The sequence below is a fragment of the Dichomitus squalens genome (genome assembly GCF_000275845.1).
Source record: "Dichomitus squalens LYAD-421 SS1 unplaced genomic scaffold DICSQscaffold_32, whole genome shotgun sequence".
Taxonomy (NCBI): domain Eukaryota; kingdom Fungi; phylum Basidiomycota; class Agaricomycetes; order Polyporales; family Polyporaceae; genus Dichomitus; species Dichomitus squalens.
Window position 1 is genome coordinate 282,615 of NW_006766914.1, and position 26,311 is coordinate 308,925.

Consider the following 26,311-nt stretch of genomic DNA (forward strand, 5'->3'; position numbering starts at 1 on the left):
GATAGTACGGCTGGAACTCGTGACAACCTAGAACATGCCGTCGGACTTTTGGAAGCACTCCAACCCAGAACGATCAATGAGCGGACCAAACGCGTGCGATGTATTGAGAGAATCACAATAAAGATGGAACATATGGTAGATGATGTGGAGCTGTGGGTAATTGGCGAGAAATGCGACATACCGGCAAGGAGACAGGGGTTAAACATGAGACAATGAAGCAGCAGGATGAATGAAGAACGTAGATGTCGTGAACGACTAGCTCATGGCTTGGATGGGTGGCATGTTAAGAGGTGAAGAAGGAGAATCGTAGCGTGCTGAGGATACAGCCCCGAGCGACTCAGAGTTTCTCGCATACAACGAGTCACAACCATGTAGATGGGACGTTACTTGGGCAACAGAGCTTGCACCGTGCCTACAACGTGGTGCATCGACACACGTTTTGCCGAGGCCCATCGTTAGAGGCCCGTTCCACTTGAGCCGCTTTCTACCAGCGAAACAACGTTCAAGCCCCTCTGGTGACATGAACCCGTACCATACGCACAGCGTGAGGGCCACGGGCAGCCGCCTTGCTCAGCGCGTTTCGCAAATCCGCGAACATCGGTATGTGCTGCGCGTGCATCGATATCATTGATATCACCTTGCGTTAGACCAGCGTCGTGATTTGTGCGGGGTCTATTGCCCGGGGTCGAGTATCTGTAGATTACTAGTACATTCCCGGGACTACCACCGCCGTGCTTCAGGTCCTGGACCAGTAGTGCAGGTCGTGGAACGGCAGTTCCTGACAGTTTCCATTAGCAGACACCGGAGGACTGTAGATTAAAATCTTCAGCAAAGGCAGATTGCGGTGATAGTATTGAAAGATTAGAACATCAGGTTTTACATGATACAGACGACTGCTGTGCCCCTGCACGACATTGATCGAGTAAGATGATGACTAACGATACATATAGACCAGATGTTTCCCTCGCACGGCGAACCATCCAGCAATACATTCATGACGTGACGTGATGAAGATTCAACGGCGTAGGGGGCTCCGAAGACTGCTCGATCTCCAACGAGACAAACGACAGGACGCGCGCACCGTACGCCGCTTCGATGTCCGTGAACGACAGCGACACGGCCGACTGCTCCGAGTCGTGGCTGAACATCGAGTCCGTGGGGGATAGCGCGGCCGAGGGCTCGTTCGGAGAATGGGGTGGAGAGTTGGGAAATGGGGGAAGAGGGGGGACGACTTCGATCGTCCCGTCTGCGCCACCGCGTGCGAAGTGATCGTAGATCGGCGTCGTCGAGCCGGACGCAGGAATGAGGGAAGGCATGCTTGCGAGACCTTGGTAGGTGCTGAAAGGCTTTTCATCTGCGAAGGAGGGGAACGAGGTCGTAAACGATGATGTCGGGTGCGTATAAGATGGCCTCGGGTAGTCGTAAGCAGGGAGAGACTCAGACTGCGAAGCGAACTTGGTTGGTGAGGGGTATTTGCTGAACGGTTTCTCGTCAGCGCGTTCTATTTGATGAAGTGATTCCACATACCCAAGAGACTGAAGACCGGTCTTCTCGCTCTTTAACGAGATCTTGCGACCGACCCTGTCGACGACAAACCAGAAAGCAGTGCGATAATGCCTCCTTGCCTCGCTCGCGATACCGAAATAAACGAAGAAAATAAGTGCGCATGCAGGAGACAGCCATCTGTTCAGCTCGTGTGCGATCACGGATGTGGAGCTTGCACGCCAAACGATAGCAGGGATCTGCTCGATTCGTCCGAAGTCGAAGTGGGTGTCCGACCAGCTAATCCACTTGCCAAGCGGCGATGTCGTGGTATTCAGGTAGATACCGTAACTTGATATAGGGATCAAAAGCAAGAGAGAAGTTGTCGAGAGGGCCATGAGACGGAAATAGCGACTGAGAGTCAGAGACGATTTCTTGGACGAGAGGAATTCATTGAACTGAGCGCGGCGTTTGTTGAATGCTAAAAGGGAGAGGACTGTGCAAGCGGCGACGTCAGAATTATGCGTCAATAAACAAATCAAGGCTGTGGTGGCATAAGCGTACCGCAATATACAGAAGCGATGACTCCTAGTAGGAGAGGCCACCAATCAACGAGGAAATACGTCAATGATGTGTTGTAGAGCGCTGGAAAACAACCGAGTTGTTCGAGTACGTTGTATCGGTGTCCTTGCACGATATATGCTACCTGAGCGTTAGCCATCAACGACTCACGATCTTGCGGACAAACGATCTCACAGAGAGCAGCAATGATGACAGGAAACAGCACACATATCAGAGTATCGACAATGACAGCACGGCCTTTCTAGACGAGGATGCATGTAAGACATTAGAACTGGCCAATCAGCAGATACACACCTCAGCTTTCGTAATCATGACCGCTTGCGCTCGTGCGATGCTATATAGTCGCTGATTGATGCACATGGCAGCAGCAGGAATGCCAACAGAAGCAGCAATGGTAATTCGAGTAGCTAGAGGAGTCTTGAGAACTCGTTCAGGGAAAGAAAGAAGGGACTCACAAATCTCGCACCACGCTGGCGCATGATCAATGGCGTCCTTCGCCCATACAACTGAGTTTATGAATTGATTGAAACAAGACAGCGACGTCCAGAGCATGTAGTAACAAGTAGCTGAGTTCCATGCCTCCCAATGCCATGGAAGGGGGACAAGCACAAGGGCGAAGCCAAGAACAGCGAAGATGGGGAACAGAGGGTAGGTTGGATCGACCATGGCGACCAAGAGGATGCACGCAGACAGCGAAGAGAGCGAGATGGAACCTTGAACGATAGAAACTCAGACGCCATATTCGCTATATCTTTCCACGAGGGCATTGTCTGGGTCGAGTGTTGGCTGATACGCACTACAGCGGCGAGTGTCCGGGGAAGGGGAACAAAGCCGTTTCTGACCGCTGAGATTCCGTCCCTATGGGCGCTAGATTTCGCCTAGCCGCATGCGATTACCATGCTTGTACATATTTGTAGCCACGGGCGTCCTATCCACAGCCAAATACAGCCAAACACACATCGTTATGCGTGACAATCACTCGCCACCACTTCAAGGACGAACTCCGAATATGGTCTCAGTCTCAGTTTGCCCGTTATGTATTACAGTACAGCAATTGATGACAATAGCTCATCACCCCAACACGATCCTTCGGGTTCACAACTGCAATAGGTTGTCTGCCACTGGCCGCAGTGTCCCTTGCGCAGGTTCCGAACGATGTGAGCCGCAACGACCGGCGAGCACTGGTATATATAATGGGATGGGATCACCCCGAGCGACATTTGTTACCGACACCCTGAATACCCCGGACCTCCAGTAACAATCGTGTGCCATTTGAAGGTAACCAATTGCTCACAAGCTTGTCTCACACTCACACGTTCTAATCATTGTTGACGCACTCTCCACGCTGTCCACGCATCTCGTTAAATTTCGCTCTCCAGGGAAGTGTGCACTCCCGAACAACTGCCGCGGATTTCAGCTATATCTCCCGCCTCGCCCCCCAGTGTGGATCGCTCCCCACCTTGCCTAGTGCTTCCCGACATATCACTCTGCTCATCGTCCTTCATCTCAATGGACGAGTTCTGCACCATCACCCTCGCTGCGTCCGAGTCCTTCCAGGCGCATCCCTCGCCCAATACGCCGTCTTCTTCCCTGCGATTGTGTGGGGATCTCTCCTCGCACGATCGGGCAGCCCTGCTGGCCCACATCACTACTTCGAACCCCGTCAACGAAGACAGCAACGCCCAGTACCAAGCTTACTGTGTCATCGGATGAGGAGGGTCTCAGGACCGGTGAGTTTCTCGAATCTCGTTGAGATGTGGCGCTTGGTGTTTTAACACTGCTTTTCCAGCCCTTCCACGTCGCGACCATGTTCAGAGGAGGTGCACTGGCTCGCGCTCGTCTCCCTCGAGTGGCAATTCTTATTTATGGGCCCCAGTATCTATTGGGCTGCACTGTCTGATCATCACTTGCATTTCCTGCGATGAAAGAGGCGAGGCTTTTTCGTTCTCTGTGCTCGCGTTCCCCTCTTCTTCCCTCGTTCCCCTACTCTCCACCGATCCCAATTGTTGCTCTTGACTTCGGTCGTCGTTCGTGCGGTTGCCCGGATTGTAACCGTTGCTTCGTTGCTATCGATGTCCAATCCCCTTACTCTCTTTCACTTGACACTGCCCTCTCTTAGCACCCCGAACATCGCAGGCGCCGATGCAGACCGTTTACGGCCCGTAGTGTAGTATCTTATGCTTAATTATTGTAGCCATAGGCTGGTCTCGGATGTTTTTGGTTTGCTGTTGTCCTTGGATGCTATGTTATATCGCTATCTGTCAATCTCGCGCCTCAAGACATCTTCTATACAGTGCTTTGCAAAAAAGATTGCAGTGCGAAGCGCGCAAATCCGGTTTGCCCCTGTTTGGTCCCCCGTCGGCTACGGCGAGGATTTCTGTTTCGGGAACCGAGCGTCCACAAGGACTCCGTCCGTCAAAGCCGTGCTTGAGTCTGTGCCCGCTTTCCTACTGCCAAAATAAACGAATATGTTCTCTGCCTCCGCAATATAACTTTTTGAATATATTTGGTAGGTTTGTAGCTGAAAAATCGACCATGCTGCAAAGAGGCTCCCGGCATTGCGGGCGTTTCTCCGGGTGAGCAAACAGAGGCAAACAGGATTTTGCGCGCTTCGCACTGCAATCTTTTTTGCAAAGCACTGTAATCCTCGATGATCGATCTTTCTCAATTTTGTGAGTACGCGGCTATGCTCACTCCGAAGGATTGGCACCACTATGTACTCGGTCTCAGCATATCTCGAATATCTGGGCTTGGTTTTTGTGCGACGGTGCGCTCTTCGTCCTCGACAAGGTTATCAGCGGCATGGCCATGCGTTCGCCTTCTCGTATCTTTGCAGCGTGATTGTTCATAATATGGCGATTCACACGTTCAGGCGTGGGCACTCTTGGGAGAGCTGCGGCGATACCGCGAGATGTAATCTGAATGCTATGGTATCAAGCTCTAGTACGTTAAGCCACGACGACATTCTACTAGGACTTCTTGCTCGGCTTCCTTGTGGCCTATCGTGTCGTCGGCTTCGCAGACCTTCGACGTTCTGCTCAGCTCTCGTCCACATACAGTACAGGACACCATCGCTTTGACTCAAGGTGATATGTGCAATCAAGCACGGTCTGATACGACTTGCATTCCGGGAAGTGTTGAAAATATTACTACAACGGAAAAGGAGTGTGAGGTGACATACTTCAGTTGCCAGATGAGAACGTTATACAAGGGCGGAATGCTAGCTAGCGATACAACCTGTAAATGAATATGTATGTAAGAATGACGAGATTCCATGATCGTATAGTCGAGGAGATAGACACAACGTATGTACATAAATAGGTGCCGCCTTAACACGTTGAAGACGAAGAGCTCAGAAGATCGAATGAAAGGAATAATGATATGCCAAGGCTCGATCCCCGAGAGTGCAATAAGTCCGGCACAGACTCAGCACTAAAGCAGTGACACTGATGCAATCCTCAGCAGGTGTGAAGCTGAGGGGAGGCTCGTGCTTACTGGTCGTCAAGCAATCGTACACCAGAAGTGTGACGTCGACGGTTGATGCTCGCTATCGACGGGTACTGGCAAATCGCTGAGGAGCGACGTGCTGTTGGTGCATTCCGCAGACGAATAGGAGGTGACCTCGGGTTCGAGGAACAGATCGTTTGAGGTCGAAAAGACGTCCATGGGTGATAGCAAGGACGAGGGTTGTGACAAGAGTCGGGCCCTGCGGGCAAGAGTAATTCTAGGCGGGAGAGACAAACTTCGGGGTGTTGGCAAGGACGTTAGGTGGCGGCATCTGTGTGAGAATGGATATATATATCAATGTCATTCGGCGAAGCCGCGTTCGGAATTACGGAGATGCTGCGACATGCAGGTAGATGCGAAAGCGACGAAAGGGCTCAGTGTGCTGCAAATAAAGCGAGGTCCAGGCAAATAGGAGATACCATTGTGTGGATGGTGGATGCGTCCATGAGGAATCCAGTTCGATGTCGAGACCGCCAAGGAGGAAATCAAGCTCCGAAGCGACAAGTAACAAGTATAGGAATATGATTGTTCTGTGGGACCGTGGGAAATGATAGATGGGTAGGTCGGCCGATACATAGACGCTGGTAGAGCGTGTCGTCGAAGCGCGCGTGCCACAGAGGCCAAAGCTTCATTGTCCTCCCCAACGATTCGAGTCGTCAATAGGTCTCTCGCTGCCTCTTCAACATGCCGACGTTACTCACTCAGACCATCTCCCCTCTGTATCCTTGGCTGTCTATTCCTCTCACTCCGTCGTCATGCTTGGTCCTTCCGATCCCACATACCCCGCTTTTCCTGTCCTAGCTTTTCTAGGCGCCTTCGTTGTGCTGGTGCCTTTCCCCTGGCATCTTCAGGCATGGAACGCAGGGACATGTCTCTTCATGATATGGACTGCCATCGCTTGCCTGAACCTTGGGATTAACTCCATCGTCTGGAACAACAATGTCATCAATTTTGCACCTGTCTGGTGTGACATCTGTGAGTCGCCTTTGCGCCGTGGTCCGTGCTACCCTGAACAATGGCTCGCAGCGTCTCGCACAATCGTCGCAGTTGCTGTAGCGCTTCCTGCTGCATCTCTGTGCATTCAGAGACGGTTGTATAACATCGCTTCAATCAAGTTCGTCAGCATCACATACGCAGAGGTACGTTACATACCATAACGTCTAAATCTTCATGTATTCACCAACCCGTTTAGAAGCGTAGAGGTGTCTTCATCGACCTACTCATTGGTGTTGGAATTCCCCTCCTCCAAATTGTGTTTCGTGCGTGGGCTACACTTGTCGATATCAAAGGATCCACAACCTGACCACTCCCCCCAGAGTACATCGTGTCTGGACACAGATTCGACATCTACGAAGGAATCGGGTGTTACGTGTACACATACAACACTGCGTTGGCGTATCCGTTCTCTTTCCTTTGGCCACTAGTCATATCCTTGGTGTCGGCATGCTATTGTGGTATGTACGCTGTAGTTGGCGTGTGACTTGCAGAGCGCTGACATAACATACCAGTGCGCACCTTGATCAACTTTATCCGCCGTCGCGCCCAGTTCAACGCTTACCTGACGTCCAATTCCTCGCTCACTCCGAACCGCTACTTTCGTCTCATGGCCATCGCCTCTTTCGAGGTCGTCTGCACCATCCCCATTTCCGCGTATGGCCTCTATCTCAACCTCTCTTCGGGTCCTTTGAACCCGTGGATTAGCTGGGACGACACGCATTTCAACTATTCCAAGGTCGATCAGTTCCCAGCGGTCATCTGGCGTACGGACAGGAATACCGTCATTTCGTTCGAGCTCAGCCGTTGGCTTGCGCCGTTCTGTGCGTTCGTCTTCTTCGCCTTCTTCGGCTTCGCACAGGAGGCCAGGATCCACTATAGCAAAGCGTTCCTCCGGATTCGGAACTCATTTCCTTTCCGCGACCTCTTCCCCAAGCGCCCGCTCATGGGCGTCAAGCTCCCGAATAGCGCTCTCGAAAAGGCTGATGGGTGGCAGCCTAAGGCCGACATGGAGAGCCTTCCTGTGTACAGTGTGCGCCCGCCGCGTCCTCCCATGTTCTCTTCCCTCTCTGCTTCGCTTGCTTCGGAGGATATGTCGACGCTTTCGGCAACCCCATATTTTGAGAAATTCCCAGACACACCTTCCACGCCGTCAACAGCGTCGACAGCTTCAGACCTTTCCTGTGATGATTTCGCCACTCACGATCACCATGGTATAGTATAACGTTCCGCTCACTTGTGTTACATTTCCTCGTCTCCCGTCATTGTGGTCTTGTATCCATACCCTAGTCGTATGTTTGCGTCGTACATTCATCATAGTCGCTTCAATACCTATCCTTTGCATAGCTGTTCCCGTTCACGTCCTGTATCAATAGTCCTCGATATATTATACCAATCTGCTCTATCCTCTCGTCACCGCTACATGAAGGCAGTAATTCCGTGAGTAATGTTTCGCGCCGCTCTCGCCCGAGGGGATAGTGGCCACAATTCCTGTCAGCTTTAAGTTCAGTACAAGCTGCATACGAGACAACGTACGACAATAATGCGTCACGGCGAGTCGCGCCGAGTCAACTTACGATGCGTTCGCGACGCCTGGGGCGAAGATCGTGCGGCGAAACTGTGCTTTTCCTTGCGCATGTCCAACAATATCCACCTATTCCTCCGTCACCTTCCTCGGGTATGGCCCTGCATTTCCGAAGACTCGGCACGGCGACGAAAGACGCATCAAGACAGTTCGTTCAATCAATCACAACAAGCAAATACATGATTCACAAGCAGACGCGTGGTTACAAGTACATTACCCCCGAGCGGGGGCTAGCCTAACCCAATAAATACGAGCACCTCACACCATGTGAGTGCGCACAGGAACGGTACCCTCGGAGACGTATTATAAATACCGAATAATGATACTTGAACCACGGCCGCGAAATGTATGTACCCTCGCAGCGCAAAGGCGGGCCCTAGGCCCAAAGAGACTGCGAAGTGGAGAACGAAAGATGGAGAGCGATAGCAGAGCAAAGGAGCGACGAAATGCGATTCTGATAAGTCATACTAACAGGTCAGTCAATGGATATACAATGAGATGGAAGAAAGTCGAACGCACCTTCCAGGGCAATAATAGGCAAGCTGTCTAACAGAGTTCCGAAGCGAGCGTGTGTCGTGGTGGGCGATCATAAATAGGAGCCGAATGGTTTGCGATTGTCTTCGCGCTGTATAGCGCGATCTCGGGGAGTGCATGCGGAACCGTAGTCGGTCATCACTAAACGCAATCAGGTCAGTCTCTTGTACTTAGAAGAATTTGAGAAGATACATACTGCGATGGTACATCCGCCGCTGAAGTGCCAAGGGCGATCCTCGTCGACAAGGACGACATCCTCGGCCTCGATAGAAGCGACAAGGTCGTCCCCTGTGTCGGGGACGGCAGGTGCAACGGGGGCGAAATCGAACAGGTCCATAGCGATCAATGGATTGTGAGCGTTGGGCGCGGTCGGTGGAGGGCGGGTGTGTGCGAAGCGCACGACTATCGCGGAGAGATTGGAGTAGGCTTAGGTGGTAAGCTTAAGGAGACACAGTCAGTGAGATGCTAGATGAAGGGACGTATGAGGTGAAGAGTTATGTGAGGAGGCCACAAAAGTTGAAGACATTATTGTTGTATAAGGGGATGCGACGCTTTGGTCATGGACTTTGGGTTCCATGTGGAATCCAAGGACAGCAGCGCGAACAGAGTAGAGGAGGTCTCACCTCAGTGTATCGACACATTGTGCAGGTGGGGGATTCATTGTTCATGCCGAGCAGGCGTCTGCTATATACACGTTGTTCATGGACGGATCCTTAATTGTTCCTATGGAATGATTTCGGGGTATGATTCGCTATTTGGGCAGCTGTGTTTGTGTGCCGAGTATGTACCTGTGGCCAGCGCGGCCAGTGCGAGTCGAGCCTAGATCGTCGTTATGTCTCTCTATGGGTTTGCCAGATATGGCAAATAGCTCTGATCGAAAGCTGGTGTCTATTGGCTACAAAGTCAGCTTACTAAGTAAGCGAAGGTAATGTACAGCACAGAACGACGAGATCCTCAGGATGATGATATTATAGACTAAGAAGCAGGAACCGAGTGCACAAAGGAGCGGAAGCGTGTCGCATATGATTTTCCAGGCGAGCGCAAAGCCGGGTGTTCAAACGAGGTCATAAGGGTGTGTTGGAGGATGCGTAGGGGCGGGCATGGCCATTTCGGCAGGATGACCGAACGTGTGCGCGGAGGCAGTTGTGGCGACGGTACTCGCGGGCGAAGGGGGCGCCAAGGCAGAGCAGTACGAGGAGTCGTCCGAACGAGCGTAAGCCGTGATCTGATCGATTGGGACGTCCGTCCGATCGATGGACTGGGCCGCAAAGCGCTCCGCGTAAGTAGGCCCGAGTTTCACAATAGAATCCTTTTCCACTGGGGTAGGAGGCATATCGGCGTCCGAATCCGCGACAGCACTTCGATATGATGGAAGCGCGGAAAAGCTGTCTTTGGTGAAGCTTGAAGCAAGGCTGTGGGCAGAGGGGGCAAAATAGGGACCAGAACAAACGTCAGCATGATTCGAACAAATATGTGCTCCCAGAATGAGAATAAGGCAACTCACGGAGCGGACGGCAGTGAGACAAACTGCCTAGGCGACTGCTTGCTACTGAAGCCGGATATGTCCTTGAGCGGAAGTCCGAGTCTGCCGGATCGGGGGAAACACCCGAACACGTGTTTGCGAATCCACATGAAGCATGCGCGCGTCTCGCTTATCGCCTCCTGGCCAAATGCGAAGAACGCGAAGAAGATGAGGGACGAAAACGGAATGATGTACCAAGTCGCATAGTAGTAGTTGAGGATCATGTCGGGCAGGAAGACGGTAGGGTACGTGTCGATGCGCGAGAAGTTCCAGTGGACGTCAGTGAAGTTCGTCCAAGGCCGAAGACTGAGGGACGTGAACCAGAGTGTCAGGGACGATGAGACTACGGTGATGACGATTTCGGTGAATGCCATTGCCATGAGTCGGAGATAGCGAGAGGTCGTGAGACCGCTGTTCGAGTTCTCGAGGAGACGAGCAAACGTCATACGGTGCCGGAGGAAGTACATTAGGGCCATACCTGCAGAGGGTCAGAATTTCGTCGAAGTGGCGTAGGAAGGGCGTATGCGTACCAGAGTAGATGACCGTCACAAGTGAGAAGATGAGAGGCGGCACCCATATGAGTAATATAGCAGGGATGGATATGTACGTGTTCGGACGACATCCGTAGTCTTCAATTATATCGAACCGATGCCCTTGGACAATGTAATCTAGGAAGACTTAGCAGATGTCCCGCAATAATTCCAAATATACGTAGTACTCACGGAGACCCATCCAAAGCATAGGCAGACCAAAACAGAGTAGAAGCTCAATGATTTGTCTCCGACGCTTATCCGCTCTCGAATTTTGTATGTGACTGGCAGAGGCGACTTGGGCTAGATGGACGCTGATGCACATGCATGCAGCCGGAAGCGCAATCCCAGCGCCAATGATAATTCTGCTCGCTGAAGGAGACTTGTCAGTTGCGCCGTATCGCAGAAACCATCTGTTGAACATACTGATGTCACACCAAACGACTGCCTTCACTAGGATACTCTGATGCCAAATAACAGCGTCGACGCCGTATATCACGTTAATCACAAAGAGCCACGCAACCATAGCCAGAGTTGCAACATTTCTAGCACGCCAATGCCATGGCAGAGTGATGAGGACGAGGAAGGCAGCGGCAAACGCTACGTAGGGAAGTTCAGGAGGCGACATAGTTGGATCAAGATTAGAGAGGGAGAGACAGAAACACGAGCGGAAAGAAGCCGCTTCATGTCTTTGAGCACGAGAGGTGGGATGAGCGCGTAGTACTCGCCACGCAGGAGGCACAATGGTCTTAGAGGGACAATGACCGAGCTCGAGAGTCGCGCGCGAGAGCACAATAGCAACATGTTAGCGCCCGAAAGCAAGCGGCTCCGAAAATCACGGACGGTTTCAGGCGGCGCTAGTGTAGTAAGCCGTTCCCTGCTCGTGAGCTATGTATCACACTCTAAGAATGTACTCACATCTGGAAATGAGGACATGTTTGCCTCGAGAGCTCAGGTATAATCGTGATGGAAACAATCAGCTTGAACGCGCAGCCTCAGCACGCACCTCCGATGTGATGTTGAACGAGCAACGTCTAAGCAGACGCGGCGCGAAGGCATACAACTTCAACGCAGGACGAGCATACTAGGGCACGCAGAAGGAAAAATAGGTGATCACCATCCAGGTAATCCTCATTGGCCCAAGCCCATCGATGCCGTCTAGCGCGTATGTGTGTATGGTCGAGGAACTGGGCGTTACACCATGTCGACAGAGTTAGACGGGACCTCTTGTAGGGCATGTTCGCTTTGCCCGCCCTACATATCCCCTGTCGGGTTAGTGGGAGAGGTTGAACGACGTACAACTGGCGGTATCGATACGTCTTATTTGCGGCATTGGTGGGACATGATCATAGTGAAAGGCCTGAGAACCTGTTTTAGCCGCAAGCACACCCATGGGCCATCTGTTGCCAGCTATTGGCAGACAGACAAAGAGAATCGTTTGAGTGGTCAGAACGAGGCGACCCTTGCAAAAAATGATTGGCGCAAGGGAAGAGACGAGATGCACTAAGCTTTCACTGGAAGAGGATGGCAGGTAACGATCACCTGACTCACACTCCAGGTCGCGTCGCGTACAGGCGCCGAGAGGGACCCCCAGAGGCAAATCACACTTTGTCCGCAAAGTCGTTCACTGCAGTCCCAGAGTACTTTGTCCTAAGATCAGATTTGACTTACTGAAGTATATTGTGACAAATTCACACCGATAGCAGCAGCAGCGTACCCAGCGGAGTTCAACTATTCCGTAACCACCGGCTAGAGCACTTCGAGCAATCACGCAGACTTCGCTCGTCTTGGTAAAGAGCACAAGGCAGAGAACATGTGAGTACACCACTCACCGCTTGATTGTCCAAGCCCGAGTACCAGAGGAGCGGAAACAGCCAGACGCACCCCAGACCCAGACGGACGGACGCAGCAGCCAACGATCAGAGACATCGCCCCAGAAATCACAAACTCAGCTCTCCAGATAAAGACGCACTAGTTCAAAGTAGGAGGACACACACGGCCGGACTGCCTGTCTGGCAGTGGCGTCGCTCCGGCCGACGCACGATCGCGCAGCTCAGTGCCAGTGCCGCTGCGCCCGTTGAGCCCAGAACTGAGACAGGGTCAAAGCACTCACCTCAATTGTGGAACAGGCCTGTAAAGTGGGGTTGCGGACTCCGAAACGGAAGGGCGGTCTGTGGTTCCGCACCCTTCGCCCAATTGTAAAACAAGGGGACTCACCACCTCGAGTATCCCGTTCTGGTAGGCTACACGTCGTCGGCGTGTGGTTGGGTTGTCGCGGTCGTGACACAGTATGAGAGGAGGTGGGAGACGAGACGAGAGTGCAAGCCTTCCCCGTAGTGGCTCTTATACCAGGTCGTCGGCGAGAACCAACAGTTCCTCGGCACGTCGCCGCCATTGTGCTTGGACACACGGTCAATGGAGAAGCATGGAGTTCAAAGGAAGACAAAGACGCGTTTGCAGAACCAATTGGGCGGACAATAGGGGCAAGGGTTCCACGGTTCAGAAAGCGACGCGGCAGGCGGCCCAGCTGTGGTTGCAAGTAACGCGTCACGTGATCGCCCTCGACGCGTCTTGGACTGCAACCATGTCCTGGGCTCTACGAATAGCTCTCAGTCCACCGTCACTGGAGGTCCAATCATGCTTTCTAAGGTTATGATAGTCTTCTAGAATAGAAAAGACAAAGGGGGTCAGTGTATCGTTCTGAATGCATAGACAATGGTGATCAGCCCTAACCACGACACTCTCCCCGTCAAGCTCCTAGGGATCACATACGCCTGCCAGAAGCAAATCCATGGGCGGGACCTGAGAGGTACAAAGCATATGCGCGGAGACAGATGTTTTGAGCGTTCTTGGTCCTCATGAGTGACGACATGGTTGACGAGCTGTTGGGGGAGAGTGGATGGTAAATATGCCAGTGCGACATAACTTCTATTGACATGGAGAGATATCTCAAAGCGAATGTAGTACAATACACGCCCTGTCAGGGTTATAAAGACCACTATTGCGGCGGCGAAAGGAACGTCATGGTAAGCTGTGTGAGGTGGGATGTTGCTAGAGATACAGTGGTATAGAGGAGACGGAATACGGACACAAGCACAGAACACGACAAGGGAGACAAAGAACGCAGCGGACACGTTCAGCAAAGACCTGCCGCAGGTCTTTCGGGGTATATGATGCTCATGACTGCTCAGACCATCTCGATGGATTCTGAGCCCACGTTGTGTGGCGCCTGTACGTCCCCTTCCTCCTGCTCCTCTTCCTCCTCGGACTTCGATGGCGTCGGATGGTGTACCGCTGACGAGTCTGGGACTCTCATAAACGGTAGTGATGGGAGAGGTGGTACGGGATGGATGGCATGCTCCTGGTCCTTCTCCGAGACCGGAGACCCGATGAACGTGCTCGATCCCACAGAGAAGCCCGAAGGCGAATGCAGCGCCTTATCATGAGAGCCCTCTGCAGAATGGCCTGCGGACTGATCATCGGAGAAGACGCTGTCCAGCGAGGCACGGCGGATGGTGCGATTAATGAACGTGGGAAGAGCAGTTCCTAAGAGTCCAACCGTCTTTGACCTGTATAGTGTGCAAAGGGTCATAGTGAACCTCTACATCGCAGAATGGATAAAACAAATGAAGACGTACACGAAGGAATCGAGCTCGCTGCTGCGCTCCATGGTGCTGATGCCGACCTTCTTAGCGATGGACGTCATCGCCAACTTGTAGTGTTTGCGCGCCTCCTCCGCGAGCCCGAAAAAGAGGAAGAAGACGAGGGCGCACGCGATGGGCATCCAGAGGCGAAAGTTGATCACAGAGACGAGTTGCGGGTCTGCGCGCCAGATGACGGCAGGATACTGATCGACGCGACCGAAACGGGAGTGCAGGTTCGCCATCCCGCGCCATTTGTACGGAGCAAGCTTGAAGTTCTCAGTGATATTGTAGATCGTCAGCGGAAGCGTGAAGAGGAACTCGAGCGAGGCGAGTCCCATGAGCCGGAAGTAGCGGTTGAAGGTGATGTTCGCGTTGGACGCCATGAGCTCGGTGAACCGTCGGCGGCGCTTGAAGAACGCCGTGAGGGTGAGAACGCAGTAGGTCGCGGAGACGAGTCCGATCGGAATGGGCCAGAGGTAGTACAGGATGAGAGCGAGCCATGTGTTGGGGTACGCTTCGATGCAGCCGACGCCTTCCATCAGGTCAAACCGGTGGCCCTCGTAGACCCAGTCTGCAAGCGAGGTCAGAAAACAGAATATGATGTGTGGAATGGAGAGTGGGCCCACAAACCGCGATCGCGAGAACGGGGATACCAAGTCCGATCAGGAAATCGTTAATGATGTTACGTCGCTTGTCCGCGCGGGTAATGGACACCGACGACACATTGGCGATGTGGTACAGGCGGCGGTTGATGACTAGGGACGCAGTACATACACCAATGGATGCCCCAATGTAGAACCGAATGACTGCATATCGTAGGCTCAGTATACTGTGGACGCAAACTTTCCTGAGCCTACTCACATATGTCACACCAGACAGGGGCGACGTTGATCACATTATCCCGCCACACGAGAACGTTAATGGCTTGGAAGAGGCATTGCCCACCAACCCAAAAGATGTAGAGGACACAACCGATGTTCCAGGCTGCGGCCCCACGCGTCAGTACATCACTTCCTTGGTCAAGAGAGCGCGCGACACGCACCGACGCAATGCCAGTAGAGAGGAACACTGATGAGGACGAAGCCTAGAAAAGAGAACGCCGCAATGATATCGACTTGAATATGCCAGGGTAGCGCCATGTCGCTGTTGTATTCGTGCACAGCGTGAAGCCAATGAAACAGGGAATACAAAGTCGAGTGCGCGTCGACAGCGACTGGGTGGTCTTGTACGCGCAGGGCAGTGGAAGACAGCTGCCTACGTGGGTCCGAGTCGTCCTCAACCCTTCACTAGTACTCGATACTTATCTCCCTCGCGTATGCCTCTCGGTCCTATGCCTACCTGCGTTCGGCTGTCCTCACTAATCCTCGCGACCATCGTAAATGCAACCTTGCTGCTCCACTTGAGTGCCCGCTAGTGGACATTCTCGGGCTCTCCTAATCCGGATGCTCCCTTGTATTCGGCCCCGAAAAGGAAGTGTTAGGCGATGGCGACAAGCGGACAACCAGGTCATCCGAGTATGATGAGAAGCTCTATGGGCGTGGCGAGATGAGTTTCCATGCTCTCCGGCTCCAAGGAGTGCCGTATCAGGATACGAGTTCCGCGTCGTTCGCACTGGCAGGCGTCCACTGCGGGACGCTGGGCCTTAGCCGCTGTCGTAGTCCATGAGCGGCTTAGCCCGGCCGTGCAGGCAGACAGGACATCTGAGCAAGAGATCGAATGAGATGCGGACTGTGCACTATACGAAGGCGAAGCTACTCACACGATCGAAACGCAGGATTGGTGCGGAGTCTGCCGGTGCATAGCGAGATTGTCAACATCCAGCCCGAGCAACGAGAGAACCATCGTTCAAACCGCAGCCGCCACAGTTGTGTTTAGATGTTGGATACAAATCTGCAAGCTCGGTGGGACTCCTTACGATGTCGATCTGCATTTTCTGCAGGACCAGGGTGCCAGCGGGAACTCCGGCAGTCTGAGCGTCCACGCCAGCGTGCATTTCGAACACCTCAGTAAGAGGTCAATCAGAGAGGTCATGATAATCACGTACCTTCTTGCTCAAACAGGGCTGATGGTGTCGACGATGATTGACGAAGTCAAGCGCACGTTCTGGCGCCTCGCTGCCAGCAGAAATCCGGGCGCGCGGGCCAAAGACGGGCCGGTGCGGAAGACTTCGTCTGAGTGAGCAGTTGCAAACGATCGCTTAATGGCAGGTTTGGGTTGATCAACATGGTCTATCATGTGCGTAGCTGAGAAACACGGCGGCGTGTCTATACATCGTAGGAAATACACGATAAAAATACGATTAACCGCGACGGGCGGCGAAATGAGCGTCGTGAGGGGGTAATGTGTGGGGGGGGGTATGCGGGTGTGCTAACAATACAGTTGTGCCTGGGGCAAGGCGACCTAAGAACCATAATCCGAACCGAGACGCAGATGGTGGAGAGGAAACGCAGCGGAAAGGAGGCGAGGCGATGAGTAGAAAGGTTTTCGCGAGATGGGATGGAGATATAACTGGAGCCTAACAGTCCGGATGTGGGAGCTCAAACCATGTCGATGCCAGAGTTCGGGCGCACCGATGAAGGCACATCCGCGTCGCCGCGGTCGTCGTGGGACGGCGTGGGCGAGGCGGGGCGGTATGCGCGTGGAGGTTTGGGGAAGTTGATGGTCGGCACGGACAACGCGATCGGAGAGGGCTGCGCGTTCTTCTCGGCCTTCTCCGAGTCGGTCGGCGAGGAGATGTAAGTACTCGAGCCCACAGAGCTGCCTCCGGGGGAGTACGCCGCCTTCTCCTCGACCTCGCTGATGGAGATGTTCGTCGACAGCCTGTCCGAGAAGCTGTCCATGGAGCCGCGGCGCATGCTCGCGTTGGGCTGGATGAAGGTCGGGATGGTGACCTTGCCAAAGCCCGACTTGGAGCCCGCAGAGCTGAAGCCGGTGCTCGCCGTGCGGTCGAAGGTGGTGATACCGACGCGCTTCGCGACGGACGAGAGCGCCATCTTGTAGTGCTTGCGCGCCTCCTCGGCGAGGCCGAAGAACAAGAAGAATGTGCACGCGAGCGCGACGGGGACCCAGGCCCTGAAGCGCATGAGCGACACGGTGGCCGAATCCGAACGCCAGCTGATGGCGGCGACGTGGTCGACGCGGCCGAAGCCCGAGTGGAGGTCCGCGAAGCCGCGCCACGGGTATGGGTCTTGCTTGAAGTTCGAGACGATGTTGTAGATCGTCAGGGGAATCGTGAACATCACCTCGATGGAGGCGAGACCCATCAAGCGGAAGTAGCGGTTGAAGGTCAAGTTCTTGTTCGACGCCATGAGCTCGTTGAACTGCCTGCGACGCTTGAAAAACGCGCGGAGGGTCAGGATGCAGTATGTCCCGGAAACCAGACCGAGAGGGATGGGCCACAGGAAGTAGAGGATGAGTGCGAGCCATGTGTTTGGGTACGCCTCAAGGCATCCCATGCCCTCGAGGATGTTGAACCGGTGACCCTGGTAGAACCAGTCTACGGGAGAAGTCAGACGACGATCCCAGAGAGCTTAGCTGACGGGGACTTACAGACTGCGATGGAGAGGAGTGGGATACCGAGTCCGATAAGGAGATCGGTAATCATGTTTCGCCGCTTATCCGCGCGAGTGATCGACACCGCGGAGACGTTGGCGATATGGTACAGACGGCGGTTGATGACGAGTGAAGCGCAAACGACGCCGATCGATGCACCAATGTAGAAGCGAATGTCTGTAGGATCCAGAGGTATTAGGTCGTGTTGTTGGTGCTCAAAAAATCTATGTACTCACAGAAATCGCACCAGCCGGGGGCGAAGTCAATCGCGGAGTTTCTCCAGACGATGTAGTTGACGCCATTGAACAGACAGAGAAGACCGACCCAGAATATGTAGATGACGCATCCGACGTTCCATGCTGAGTGTTCAGTGTTAGCTACTCGACTCTAATAGGCAAGTCAAATATCCGCTCACCTTCCAAATGCCAATAGAGGGGAACACTGATCAGGCAGGCACCGAATATGGAGAACGATCCGGTGATGATCGCCTCGTCGACAGGAGACACCATTGTGCAGATGAGGGGACGAAGATCAAGTGTATTCAGAGGCAGCTACCGCGTACACAGTACAAGAGCAGGTAGTTGGAACACGGGGACGCGAGCGTCGAGGGAGTGCAGCGGAGGAGCGACTGCTAACGGGACGTACTCCACCGTCAGGCTACTTTAATCCATCCTCCGCGTACCTTGCTTGTCAACGGATTGGGAGTGCCCCTTGTAATCGGCTAGTCCGTCGTCCATCATAGACGCAGTTGAACACTTCATTCGGGCGTTCACTTGGTGTTTCCTAATCCGGACGATACCTTGTACTTGCTCCGAAAACGGAAGGTCGAGATGATGGCGACACATGGACCGGAGGTCATCAGGGAAAGTCGTAAGTTCTGTACAGAAATAAGCGTGTTAGTTTCCCAGGGCTATACTATAACGAGAATCAAAGGAGAGTCCCCAGAAGGAAGGCTGATACGCTGCCTGAAGTGGGATCCCCCTTGAACTCACGAGTGACTTCCGAGACCTCTCCGGACCGTTGTACTGACAGAGATGCCGATGTGCCGGGAGCCGCCATGGTTGTCCAGATGGTTGTTCAGAACGGAGAAAGAACAGCTGGAAACAATGTCACCAGGCAGACGCTAGGTCTCCAGGCCGTACCATCGCTCTGTGCAACAAGGACAAGAGGGTAGCAGAAAAGAAGGAAGGTCTCCAGAGTACATAGACTGCGGTCGCCTAGAATATGATGACACGAAGGCAGATACCAGACACGAGTATCTCGACCAACAGCACAAGGATGAACGAGCGAGAACATAGCGAGGAGACGACGACGACCGGTCCAGGGATATGACAGTAAGGTGTAGAAGCAGCGGGAGTGTCTTCAAGCGCGATGGGTGGTATATGTACACACTGGCCTTATTGTGTTGGTGTTGGCGGCAGACGAAGTGGATGCCCTATTGTTCGTGCTGTCCCGCAATCGGAAAACAATATCTTTACGCGCCGGGAGCCGGGCCGCTCAGCGGTCTGGGGGGTTTTATAGCGTGGTATCCCGCAGGCTGGACGAGGTGAATCCGCATGTTCGATCATATATGCAAAGGTGTTACACTCGCTAGGGCCTGAAAGAGTTTCTGATCAGTCACAACAAGTCGCTGGAACATGTTGCACGCAAAATATGATGCTCATAAGACACCTACATCTGATCCCTGGTCCAAATACAGTGTCGGCAACTCACGTCAATTGCGATTCTAATCGAGAACTGTAGAAGGTCCCTTCTAAGACGTCATTAATCAGTACTTCTATCACTTATAGTAGGCCGTAGAGAACGGGATGAGACCTGAGGAGGACCGGATCTAGTCGCGCGTGCTCGAAGAGGACTGGAGGTCCGATGTCGCTTTGATTTGGTCTCTACAATCTTCCAATATTAGATCGATCGACCATGCACAGGATCGAAGAGTCAGATCAAGGGTCTGTATGCGTGTTGGCAATAAAGTAGAAGATTCTCATTGAGGATTCGACTCGTCCATGCTCGGAACCCTTGAAGGCCACCTGTTCATAGTGGGACCTTGGTCGTCTTGCGGACATCCACACTTGTGGTGTAGACATTGTACACGTTGTAGAGCTCAGGGGGCGCAGTGGATCCGTTGATGAATACTCAGATATGAATCCCTTTGGTCTTGGCTCACTTTGGACGTAAACGAACCAGAGGTTCCTAAGCAGCTACCAATCGTGTGCAGCTGTATGGTATGCTCCGCTGAAAATCAGCTTGTCGCCGTACCTGAAGTTTCCTATCCTGCCGCTTGCCACATGCGTCGACGTCTTGACTGAGAAGAATTGCAGCGCCAGGGGGCACAAGGACTTGTAGGATCCTCAAAGTCATACGGCGAGACTGTCTACGAAAAGAGCGTACCTCCACGAGCTGTACGACTTGCGAAAGACATATGCGGATCGTTGAGCTGGCACGTCTTCTAGTACTGCTCTTACATACAAGAGCTCGAAATTACGCTAGGGTAGAGGCTTGAAAAGGCGAAGACCCTTCAAAGATGCTATGACGCATATCGAATTGTTGAGCCCAGTGGCAGTAAGTAGCAAGGGGTCACCGAGGCGCTAGTCACGTACATATGCACTACGGAGGTTGCCGGATGCTCGCTTGGTCAAGCGTCGAATTTCGTCGTTGCTGGTGACGTCCATTACCTCGAGCTTCAGCTTCAGGCTCGACTAGCGCTCTTCCTCCTACATCCTCAGTACACATCCCCAGTTTTGCCTCACAATGCGTGCCAGGGATCAGTCATATCGTCGCGCTACGAAGAGCACCATGAACCACCCGGCGACCCAGGAGACGGTTCGCTGTCGATGTTACTGTAGGCAGACGCCCATGGACAGGCCTTCCAGCTGATGTCAAAACCAGCGTCGCATTCACAGCGCCCAGGGATGTGCTCGAATCACCGGAACCCCGGCCGAACCCCAGCTATACCACACCGAGGGCATTGCCCGACTCTGGTCCACTGCTGGAAGCACCTGCACACAGCGGGCACCTGCGCGGGAAGCATTCCATGCAGAATATTATGTGTCCTGTAGCTCTGAAAGCCACGTAGCATGAGGCAGGGCACACTTCGCGCAGTCACGACGAGCTTGTCCCCCGACTGGGAGGTGGCCGGAGCGCTGGGTTGAGGGGCTCGGTAGGGGGCCTGGGGGAAACGCGACGCTGGTTTTTACATCAGCGCTCTGTCAAGATTCCACAATGTGCAAGATTGTCCAACCGAACGGATAGCGCTCTGCAATAGCCTGTGAGTCAAAGTGTGCGGTCTACTTTTCCATACCAAGCCACCTGACGTCCATCTCGTAGAGCTTGCCGGACGCGACGATATTTTTCAAAGGGATTGCCTTTCTTGGTCGTTGCAAGCGTTCATCCGCTTTGGGTCTTCTACTTATGTCTACCTCGTTATCAGCAAGCCTCTGTGCGCCACGGCCTCTGAAAGCACACTAGAAGACCGGCAATGCTGGTTGGCGTGCTTTCGAGCGGCTGGGGCGCGGTGGTTCTTGTTGTGCTGGGATTGTACAACCTTGTACTCTCCTCGAGCACTCCGGCCCTCGAGGAATGCAGGCGAGGTTTCTCTTTCGGTGATAATGAAACCTTCGTAGTCTCGAGGACACTCTGCGCAACTTTGCTACCCAAGATTATACCCCGTCCCTGATCTCCGAGCAACGCTCGACGCCTGGAGCCCGACCCTCCCGCTGTCCTTCCCCTCCTTACACCAAACACCATCGCCAGCTTCTGCGATACCTGAGCTGGCTCTGGGCGCATTATAGACGCATTCACGACAGAAGGACGAGAACGCGAAAATGCGCGCAGAGCTTCCCGTCGTCTCTTTCCTCTGCTTAGGTCTCCTCGTCCTCTTGTCGCCTGTCTGGCTTCACACCCGTAATGCAGCCGTGATCTCGCTTGCAGCATGGCTGTTCTGCTGTAACGTCATTCACGGAATCAACGCGCTGCTATGGGCCGGAAGCGTCGCTATACGCTCGCCGGTATGGTGTGACGTAGGTAAGAGGACATATCTTATATCATGGAGCGATCAGATTTTGAACTGAAAGCTCTATTACCGCGGTCGTAAGTGACAAGAGTTCTCTTAGCATCCCAACTAGCTCTTCCAGGCTGCGCTCTGGCATTGGCTCGAAGGCTAAGACGATGTGCGATTGGCCAGGAGGTGTCGCAGAAAGCTCACACGTTCATGCAAGATCTTACGTTCAGCCTAATACTCCCTGTTCTTTACATCATCCTTCGTGAGTGGCCCATCGGTTTACTTCGTCTTCGAATATCTATATCTGAGTTAGGTTATGCCTCTATCGACATAGACGTCATCGTCCAATCACATCGTTTCGACATCGTCGAAGACTTCGGCTGCTTCGCGTCTATCGATACATCTACAGTCTCCATAATCGTCATCTGGATCCCTCCTCTCGCCATCTGTATTACTACTGTTGGGTTCGCTTTCCTCGCCGTCCGTGGCCGCTTAGACAGCGGCCTGGTGGTTTTCAGTCACATGTCAGACTCCCCGCATCTAAATATCTTCGCTTTCCTGAGACCACTCATTACTTCCCTTTCTGTGTCCTTGATCTCATTCTCCATCACTATCTTCTCCATATACGCACGAGTCACCGCAATTGACGGGATCGAGAAGTGGACGATCGACACTTGGAGCGTGGTGCACGCACACGTCACCGAGGTGTCTATCGTCTCTCCGACAGACCGTATTGACCTTGTCAGGACCGAGGTCGAGTGGTGGATGATCCCGGCCTGTTCCTTCGTCTTCATCCTGATCACCCTGACCGGCCTCGCACATCCCCCAGGAAGCGACTCCTGGCGCGGGTACAAGGTCCTCGCCCACTGGTTCCGCTTCACGGTCCTACGCCAACGGCTACCCGACCGCCTCCCGCTCTCCTCCAAGGACTTCCGCCCCCAGGCTCTTCGCAGCGAACCGTCTTCGCCCAGTCTCATCGCAGAAGTCAAATCACAGCAGGGGGACACATGGCGTCCCTCTCAACCTACGAAGGTCAAGCTGACCCCGCTCACGATTCCAGAGAGGCCGGCATCCACCTTTGAGCTGTCGACCTCCCCTGACGATCCCTTCGTCAAGTCGACGCTCGACTACGTCGGGTCTCCGACTGGCCGCGAAGCCCTCGCGCTCCCGCACATGAGCATTCCTGTTCCTCCCGCTCCTCGTCCTTCGGTCCAGCGGAAGGCTGTCCCGCCCTCCTCACACGACGTACCGCGGTCTGTCTCATCGTCGCCCCAAAGACGTACGTCATCGCCACAGAAGGCGTCCCGCCGGGAGTCGCTCCTGGCAGGCCCCTGGCCGCGCCCGCCCTCAACGGTCGTACTCCCCGATTCGCCCCGCACACCGTCTCCGAAGTCGAGCAGCGCGATGATTGCTATCCAGCCCCCTTCTCCTGCATCGAGTGCTCACGACCACGCTGCCTCGCCCAAGCGGCCGCCGAGCGTCATGTCCGCGACGCCGAGCTTCGCGTCCTCGACGATGACGTATGGCTCGTTTTTTGACGATTCTGACACGAACGACACGCCGTTCCAGGAGCACCTGGCGGACCTCGCGCTGCACCCTGAGCTCGCTGTCCCGAGGCATTTGCAAAGGGTGCGGAGCAGGGACAAGCTTCCGCGGAGCTTCGGTCCGGGCTCGAGGAGGCGGAACGGCTCGGACGGGTTATCTGGCGGGATCTATATGACGGTGGTGAAGGAGACCGTCTAAGTCATTGCAAGGCTCGGTATTCATTTCCCTGATTTGTGCGTTTATTCTCCGACAGGTCGATCCACTCATCTCTTCGTGTTCTGTCGTTCCTTGCGAGCGCCGCCTTATTCATAACAAGGACATTTTGTGCGACTGTAGCACATTCTCGCTTCGTACACTCCTGTATCTATCTCCGGCAATCTGTAGCATATATATACTTGTCGTCTCCTGCCCTTCGCTGTAGTGGCGAAAAGAGTGATTGAGAACAACCTCAGCGCCCCTTCCCTGCCGAGACTTGGCGATCATGTCATTCGTTCCTTGCTTGCGCCTTCTCCACGTCAAGAACATTTCATTGCTGACCTTAGCAGATTCTAGGCACTTCGCACTTTCCTATATCGAGCCATCTGTAGCCACACACTATCTAGTTCTCTTGCTTGTACTCGTCCTTCTGAGTCGCCATCATAATCGTAGCCACAAGAGTACCGACTTTTGAATCAGTGGCGGATACATTGGTCTACGTCCGAAGGACTACGACTGTTCACAATGGACGAAGCCAAACAAAGTCCTCCATTCTGTGGATCCTCACGTCGCCAGACCGGTCTCCAACCGCCAGGCTACCTGCATCTCCTGAGAACGCGAGGACACTTGCGGAGTCGTCTAGCCCCCTAACCTCGCTCTTCAACACCGCCGCGCACGAGCAGTCGCTAGTCTTCCATAGACAAACTCCTGCATTAGATGCCGTTGCGATGTATTGCCCATCGTGCAAGAAGGAAGGAGAGTAGAGCATGGTATCGCTACTGAGCGCCGTGATTCGATGGGTCTCCAGGTCTAACAAGTCGTACGCCCCGCCAAAGCCGACCTCTCTAAGGAGGTAACGGTTGTTGGGGGAAAGTATGACTCTCGTGACCTCTTCCAAGAGTGCGGCCGGCTGAGTCGCGATCATGAGGTCCTCCCCAGTTTCGAGATCATGGAGGTTCACCTCGGACCCGTCGCGTGATGCAGCCACCAAGTGCCGATCAGTCGAATCGAGGGCAGCGACTACGAACGTGCTGGTTTTTGGCCTGTCGAGGGCTTTGGGAGGAGTATTCGGGTCCGCGCCGAGATGCCACACACGCCAACTAGGCACTGCATCTGGTTCCCCCGGCAGCGGAAGGTGGATTGCCAAGAGCGAGCGAGCGCTGGGGGAGAACCTGAGAGCTTGGAGTAAAGGTCCGGCACGGGGGTCTGTAAACACGCAGCACTGCTGGAACGCGTGATCACGGATACTAGGGCCATGCCAAACTCGGACTGACCCATCGTAAGAGCCGGTCGCGAACAGCGTGCCAGTGTTCGCCCACGCACAGCGCCGCACATAGTTATCATGGCCGTCGAGGGTCGCCACGAGCCGGCCAGGATGACCGCCCAGATCCCATATCTTCGGAGTGATGTCACTGCCGACAGACAGGAGGTATTGGCTGTCGGGAGAGAAGGCAAGGTCGCTCACGCGCCGTTCGTGCGCGATCCAATCCAACGTGCTAGCAGGTTGTTTGACGTCCCAGAGAACGATGGTGGAATCATTCGACCCAGTCGCGAACCACTTGCCGTCCGCCGAAGCGGTCAGCACGGTCACGAAGTCCTCATGGGCGACCGGCTGGCGCGACAGAGTCCGCGAGTTAAGAGCTACAATAATGCGTGAGCGACGACTAGGGAGCGATAGCCTCTTCGGTGGGAACTTGAGCAAGACTTACGGTTGCTTGGAGCGTATTGCACTTTCAGTGAGTTCCTGCTGTGTAGCTTCGGGAAATGCTGTTCAACACGAGACGTCCAGAATTTGTTCCCGGAGGTTTGAGGAGCACAGCTGGCCCACGAGTGCAACTGGAGGATCAGTGTTCCTCGGGCTGAAGAGTCTAGGATGGCTGTATCGAATTCACGGCAGGTCTCTGTGCCCACATCGAGGGAGAGAAAGTAGTGGAGGCTTGGTAGGGAATTGCAAATGAGAGTGTCGGAGGAAGTGAGAGATTTCAGGATTGTGACAACTTTGAGTATGGGCAACACATGGCCCTCGCTATCCTGCTTGCGGTAGTTATCGGCAATCTGTATGTCAATTGAGAGAGATCGCAGACGCGGGAAACACAGTACAGGTGCTAGAGCAGGTGTAGTTGTCAGATTTCACCCGAATCTGGTACCGCGGAAAGGCCGTACCTTCTTCAAGAGCCACCTGAGGGGTCAACATACACAGAACGAGGTGTTCTAGGGTGGCCTGCGAGATTTCTGCAGGGAGGTCTACTACTCTGTTGCCTGTCGATGCGGAGATCTATATTGAGTGAAGTCTTCAATCATGGTGGACCAGGCTGGGTGCATTGACAATGTCACTCACCGTAAGTTGCTTCAGCCGAAGTTTCGCAGCGAGACGTTGTCGAACAAAGTGGTCGGCTGCACCGTGCCGTTCCCTCGTGATACTGCAAGAGTCGCAGTGCAGACTTTGAATATTCGGGAAGGCGAGCAGAAAGCGCCCCATATCGGCGCAGATGGAGAACTGCAGCCCTCGGATGGTCAGTTCGTGGATGCGGGTGCCATACTGCTCGAATCCCGCCAATGCGTGAGGATTGAGGAAAGCACTCCCGCCAACATGTCGCCTTTGGAGATGAACCACTCTTGGGCCATTGTCCAGTGACGAAGATT

The 26,311-nt window shown here is 53.8% G+C and overlaps 9 protein-coding genes across 9 annotated transcripts; 3 read left to right on the forward strand and 6 right to left on the reverse strand.

Annotated features, from left to right (window-relative positions):
- Nucleotides 1-992: 992 nt before the first annotated feature.
- DICSQDRAFT_182179 (STE3-domain-containing protein) lies at nt 993-2,848 on the reverse strand (the record flags this gene model as incomplete). The annotated part of the gene is made up of 6 exons (XM_007368162.1): nt 2,520-2,848; nt 2,359-2,471; nt 2,239-2,305; nt 2,047-2,184; nt 1,528-1,978; nt 993-1,476 (listed from the first exon to the last, which is right to left on the reverse strand). Exons 1-6 carry the CDS (start codon nt 2,728-2,730, stop codon nt 993-995), a joined length of 1,464 nt encoding a protein of 487 aa, XP_007368224.1. The 5' UTR covers nt 2,731-2,848.
- Nucleotides 2,849-3,514: 666 nt separating this feature from the next.
- DICSQDRAFT_138833 (uncharacterized protein) lies at nt 3,515-4,146 on the forward strand. Its single transcript, XM_007368163.1, has 2 exons — nt 3,515-3,794; nt 3,854-4,146. Exon 1 carries the CDS (start codon nt 3,574-3,576, stop codon nt 3,775-3,777), a length of 204 nt encoding a protein of 67 aa, XP_007368225.1. The 5' UTR covers nt 3,515-3,573; the 3' UTR covers nt 3,778-3,794; nt 3,854-4,146.
- A 1,010-nt stretch (nt 4,147-5,156) lies between these two features.
- DICSQDRAFT_156465 (uncharacterized protein) lies at nt 5,157-6,038 on the reverse strand. Its single transcript, XM_007368164.1, has 2 exons — nt 5,560-6,038; nt 5,157-5,510 (listed from the first exon to the last, which is right to left on the reverse strand). Exon 2 carries the CDS (start codon nt 5,377-5,379, stop codon nt 5,164-5,166), a length of 216 nt encoding a protein of 71 aa, XP_007368226.1. The 5' UTR covers nt 5,380-5,510; nt 5,560-6,038; the 3' UTR covers nt 5,157-5,163.
- A 288-nt stretch (nt 6,039-6,326) lies between these two features.
- On the forward strand, nt 6,327-7,444 carry DICSQDRAFT_22682 (fungal pheromone STE3G-protein-coupled receptor; the record flags this gene model as incomplete). The annotated part of the gene is made up of 5 exons (XM_007368165.1): nt 6,327-6,546; nt 6,598-6,710; nt 6,764-6,830; nt 6,888-7,025; nt 7,080-7,444. Coding segments are annotated over 5 exons (903 nt in total), but the record flags the coding sequence as incomplete, so codon positions are not given.
- Nucleotides 7,445-10,183: 2,739 nt separating this feature from the next.
- On the reverse strand, nt 10,184-11,363 carry DICSQDRAFT_65688 (fungal pheromone STE3G-protein-coupled receptor; the record flags this gene model as incomplete). The annotated part of the gene is made up of 4 exons (XM_007368166.1): nt 10,184-10,683; nt 10,736-10,873; nt 10,928-11,107; nt 11,162-11,363. The coding sequence occupies 4 exons, from the start codon at nt 11,361-11,363 to the stop codon at nt 10,184-10,186; spliced, it is 1,020 nt and encodes a 339-aa protein (XP_007368228.1).
- A 2,408-nt stretch (nt 11,364-13,771) lies between these two features.
- On the reverse strand, nt 13,772-16,312 carry DICSQDRAFT_89850 (putative fungal pheromoneG-protein-coupled receptor). The gene is made up of 6 exons (XM_007368167.1): nt 16,139-16,312; nt 15,422-16,079; nt 15,241-15,363; nt 15,006-15,185; nt 14,374-14,950; nt 13,772-14,304 (listed from the first exon to the last, which is right to left on the reverse strand). The coding sequence occupies exons 2-6, from the start codon at nt 15,516-15,518 to the stop codon at nt 13,923-13,925; spliced, it is 1,359 nt and encodes a 452-aa protein (XP_007368229.1). The 5' UTR covers nt 15,519-16,079; nt 16,139-16,312; the 3' UTR covers nt 13,772-13,922.
- A 403-nt stretch (nt 16,313-16,715) lies between these two features.
- Nucleotides 16,716-19,247, reverse strand: DICSQDRAFT_156468 (STE3-domain-containing protein). Its single transcript, XM_007368168.1, has 4 exons — nt 18,347-19,247; nt 18,168-18,290; nt 17,929-18,108; nt 16,716-17,875 (listed from the first exon to the last, which is right to left on the reverse strand). Exons 1-4 carry the CDS (start codon nt 18,438-18,440, stop codon nt 16,917-16,919), a joined length of 1,356 nt encoding a protein of 451 aa, XP_007368230.1. The 5' UTR covers nt 18,441-19,247; the 3' UTR covers nt 16,716-16,916.
- Nucleotides 19,248-20,872: 1,625 nt separating this feature from the next.
- Nucleotides 20,873-23,873, forward strand: DICSQDRAFT_156469 (STE3-domain-containing protein). Its single transcript, XM_007368169.1, has 4 exons — nt 20,873-21,196; nt 21,256-21,951; nt 22,023-22,190; nt 22,263-23,873. Exons 2-4 carry the CDS (start codon nt 21,753-21,755, stop codon nt 23,669-23,671), a joined length of 1,776 nt encoding a protein of 591 aa, XP_007368231.1. The 5' UTR covers nt 20,873-21,196; nt 21,256-21,752; the 3' UTR covers nt 23,672-23,873.
- A 315-nt stretch (nt 23,874-24,188) lies between these two features.
- Nucleotides 24,189-26,147, reverse strand: DICSQDRAFT_172430 (WD40 repeat-like protein; the record flags this gene model as incomplete). Its single annotated transcript, XM_007368170.1, has 4 exons — nt 24,189-25,309; nt 25,378-25,773; nt 25,832-25,943; nt 26,007-26,147. 4 exons carry the CDS (start codon nt 26,145-26,147, stop codon nt 24,189-24,191), a joined length of 1,770 nt encoding a protein of 589 aa, XP_007368232.1.
- Nucleotides 26,148-26,311: the final 164 nt, after the last annotated feature.

What these genes read in the sequence shown, in the direction of transcription:
- DICSQDRAFT_89850 (XM_007368167.1), bottom strand. Translation starts at nt 15,518, where the DNA reads ATGGCGCTACCCTGGCATATTCAAGTCGATATCATTGCGGCGTTCTCT. An exon ending in CCCTGTCTGGTGTGACATAT is followed by an intron (nt 15,186 to 15,240) that starts GTGAGTAGGCTC and finishes TACGATATGCAG; the next exon opens with TCATTCGGTTCTACATTGGG. An exon ending in AGCGAGCTCGATTCCTTCGT is followed by an intron (nt 14,305 to 14,373) that starts GTACGTCTTCAT and finishes CACACTATACAG; the next exon opens with GTCAAAGACGGTTGGACTCT.
- DICSQDRAFT_138833 (XM_007368163.1), top strand. Translation starts at nt 3,574, where the DNA reads ATGGACGAGTTCTGCACCATCACCCTCGCTGCGTCCGAGTCCTTCCAG.
- DICSQDRAFT_156469 (XM_007368169.1), top strand. Translation starts at nt 21,753, where the DNA reads ATGCGCGCAGAGCTTCCCGTCGTCTCTTTCCTCTGCTTAGGTCTCCTC. An exon ending in GCCGGTATGGTGTGACGTAG is followed by an intron (nt 21,952 to 22,022) that starts GTAAGAGGACAT and finishes CGCGGTCGTAAG; the next exon opens with TGACAAGAGTTCTCTTAGCA. An exon ending in TGTTCTTTACATCATCCTTC is followed by an intron (nt 22,191 to 22,262) that starts GTGAGTGGCCCA and finishes CTATCGACATAG; the next exon opens with ACGTCATCGTCCAATCACAT.
- DICSQDRAFT_156468 (XM_007368168.1), bottom strand. Translation starts at nt 18,440, where the DNA reads ATGGTGTCTCCTGTCGACGAGGCGATCATCACCGGATCGTTCTCCATA. An exon ending in CCCCGGCTGGTGCGATTTCT is followed by an intron (nt 18,109 to 18,167) that starts GTGAGTACATAG and finishes TGGATCCTACAG; the next exon opens with ACATTCGCTTCTACATTGGT. An exon ending in ACTCCTCTCCATCGCAGTCT is followed by an intron (nt 17,876 to 17,928) that starts GTAAGTCCCCGT and finishes CTTCTCCCGTAG; the next exon opens with ACTGGTTCTACCAGGGTCAC.
- DICSQDRAFT_156465 (XM_007368164.1), bottom strand. Translation starts at nt 5,379, where the DNA reads ATGTACATACGTTGTGTCTATCTCCTCGACTATACGATCATGGAATCT.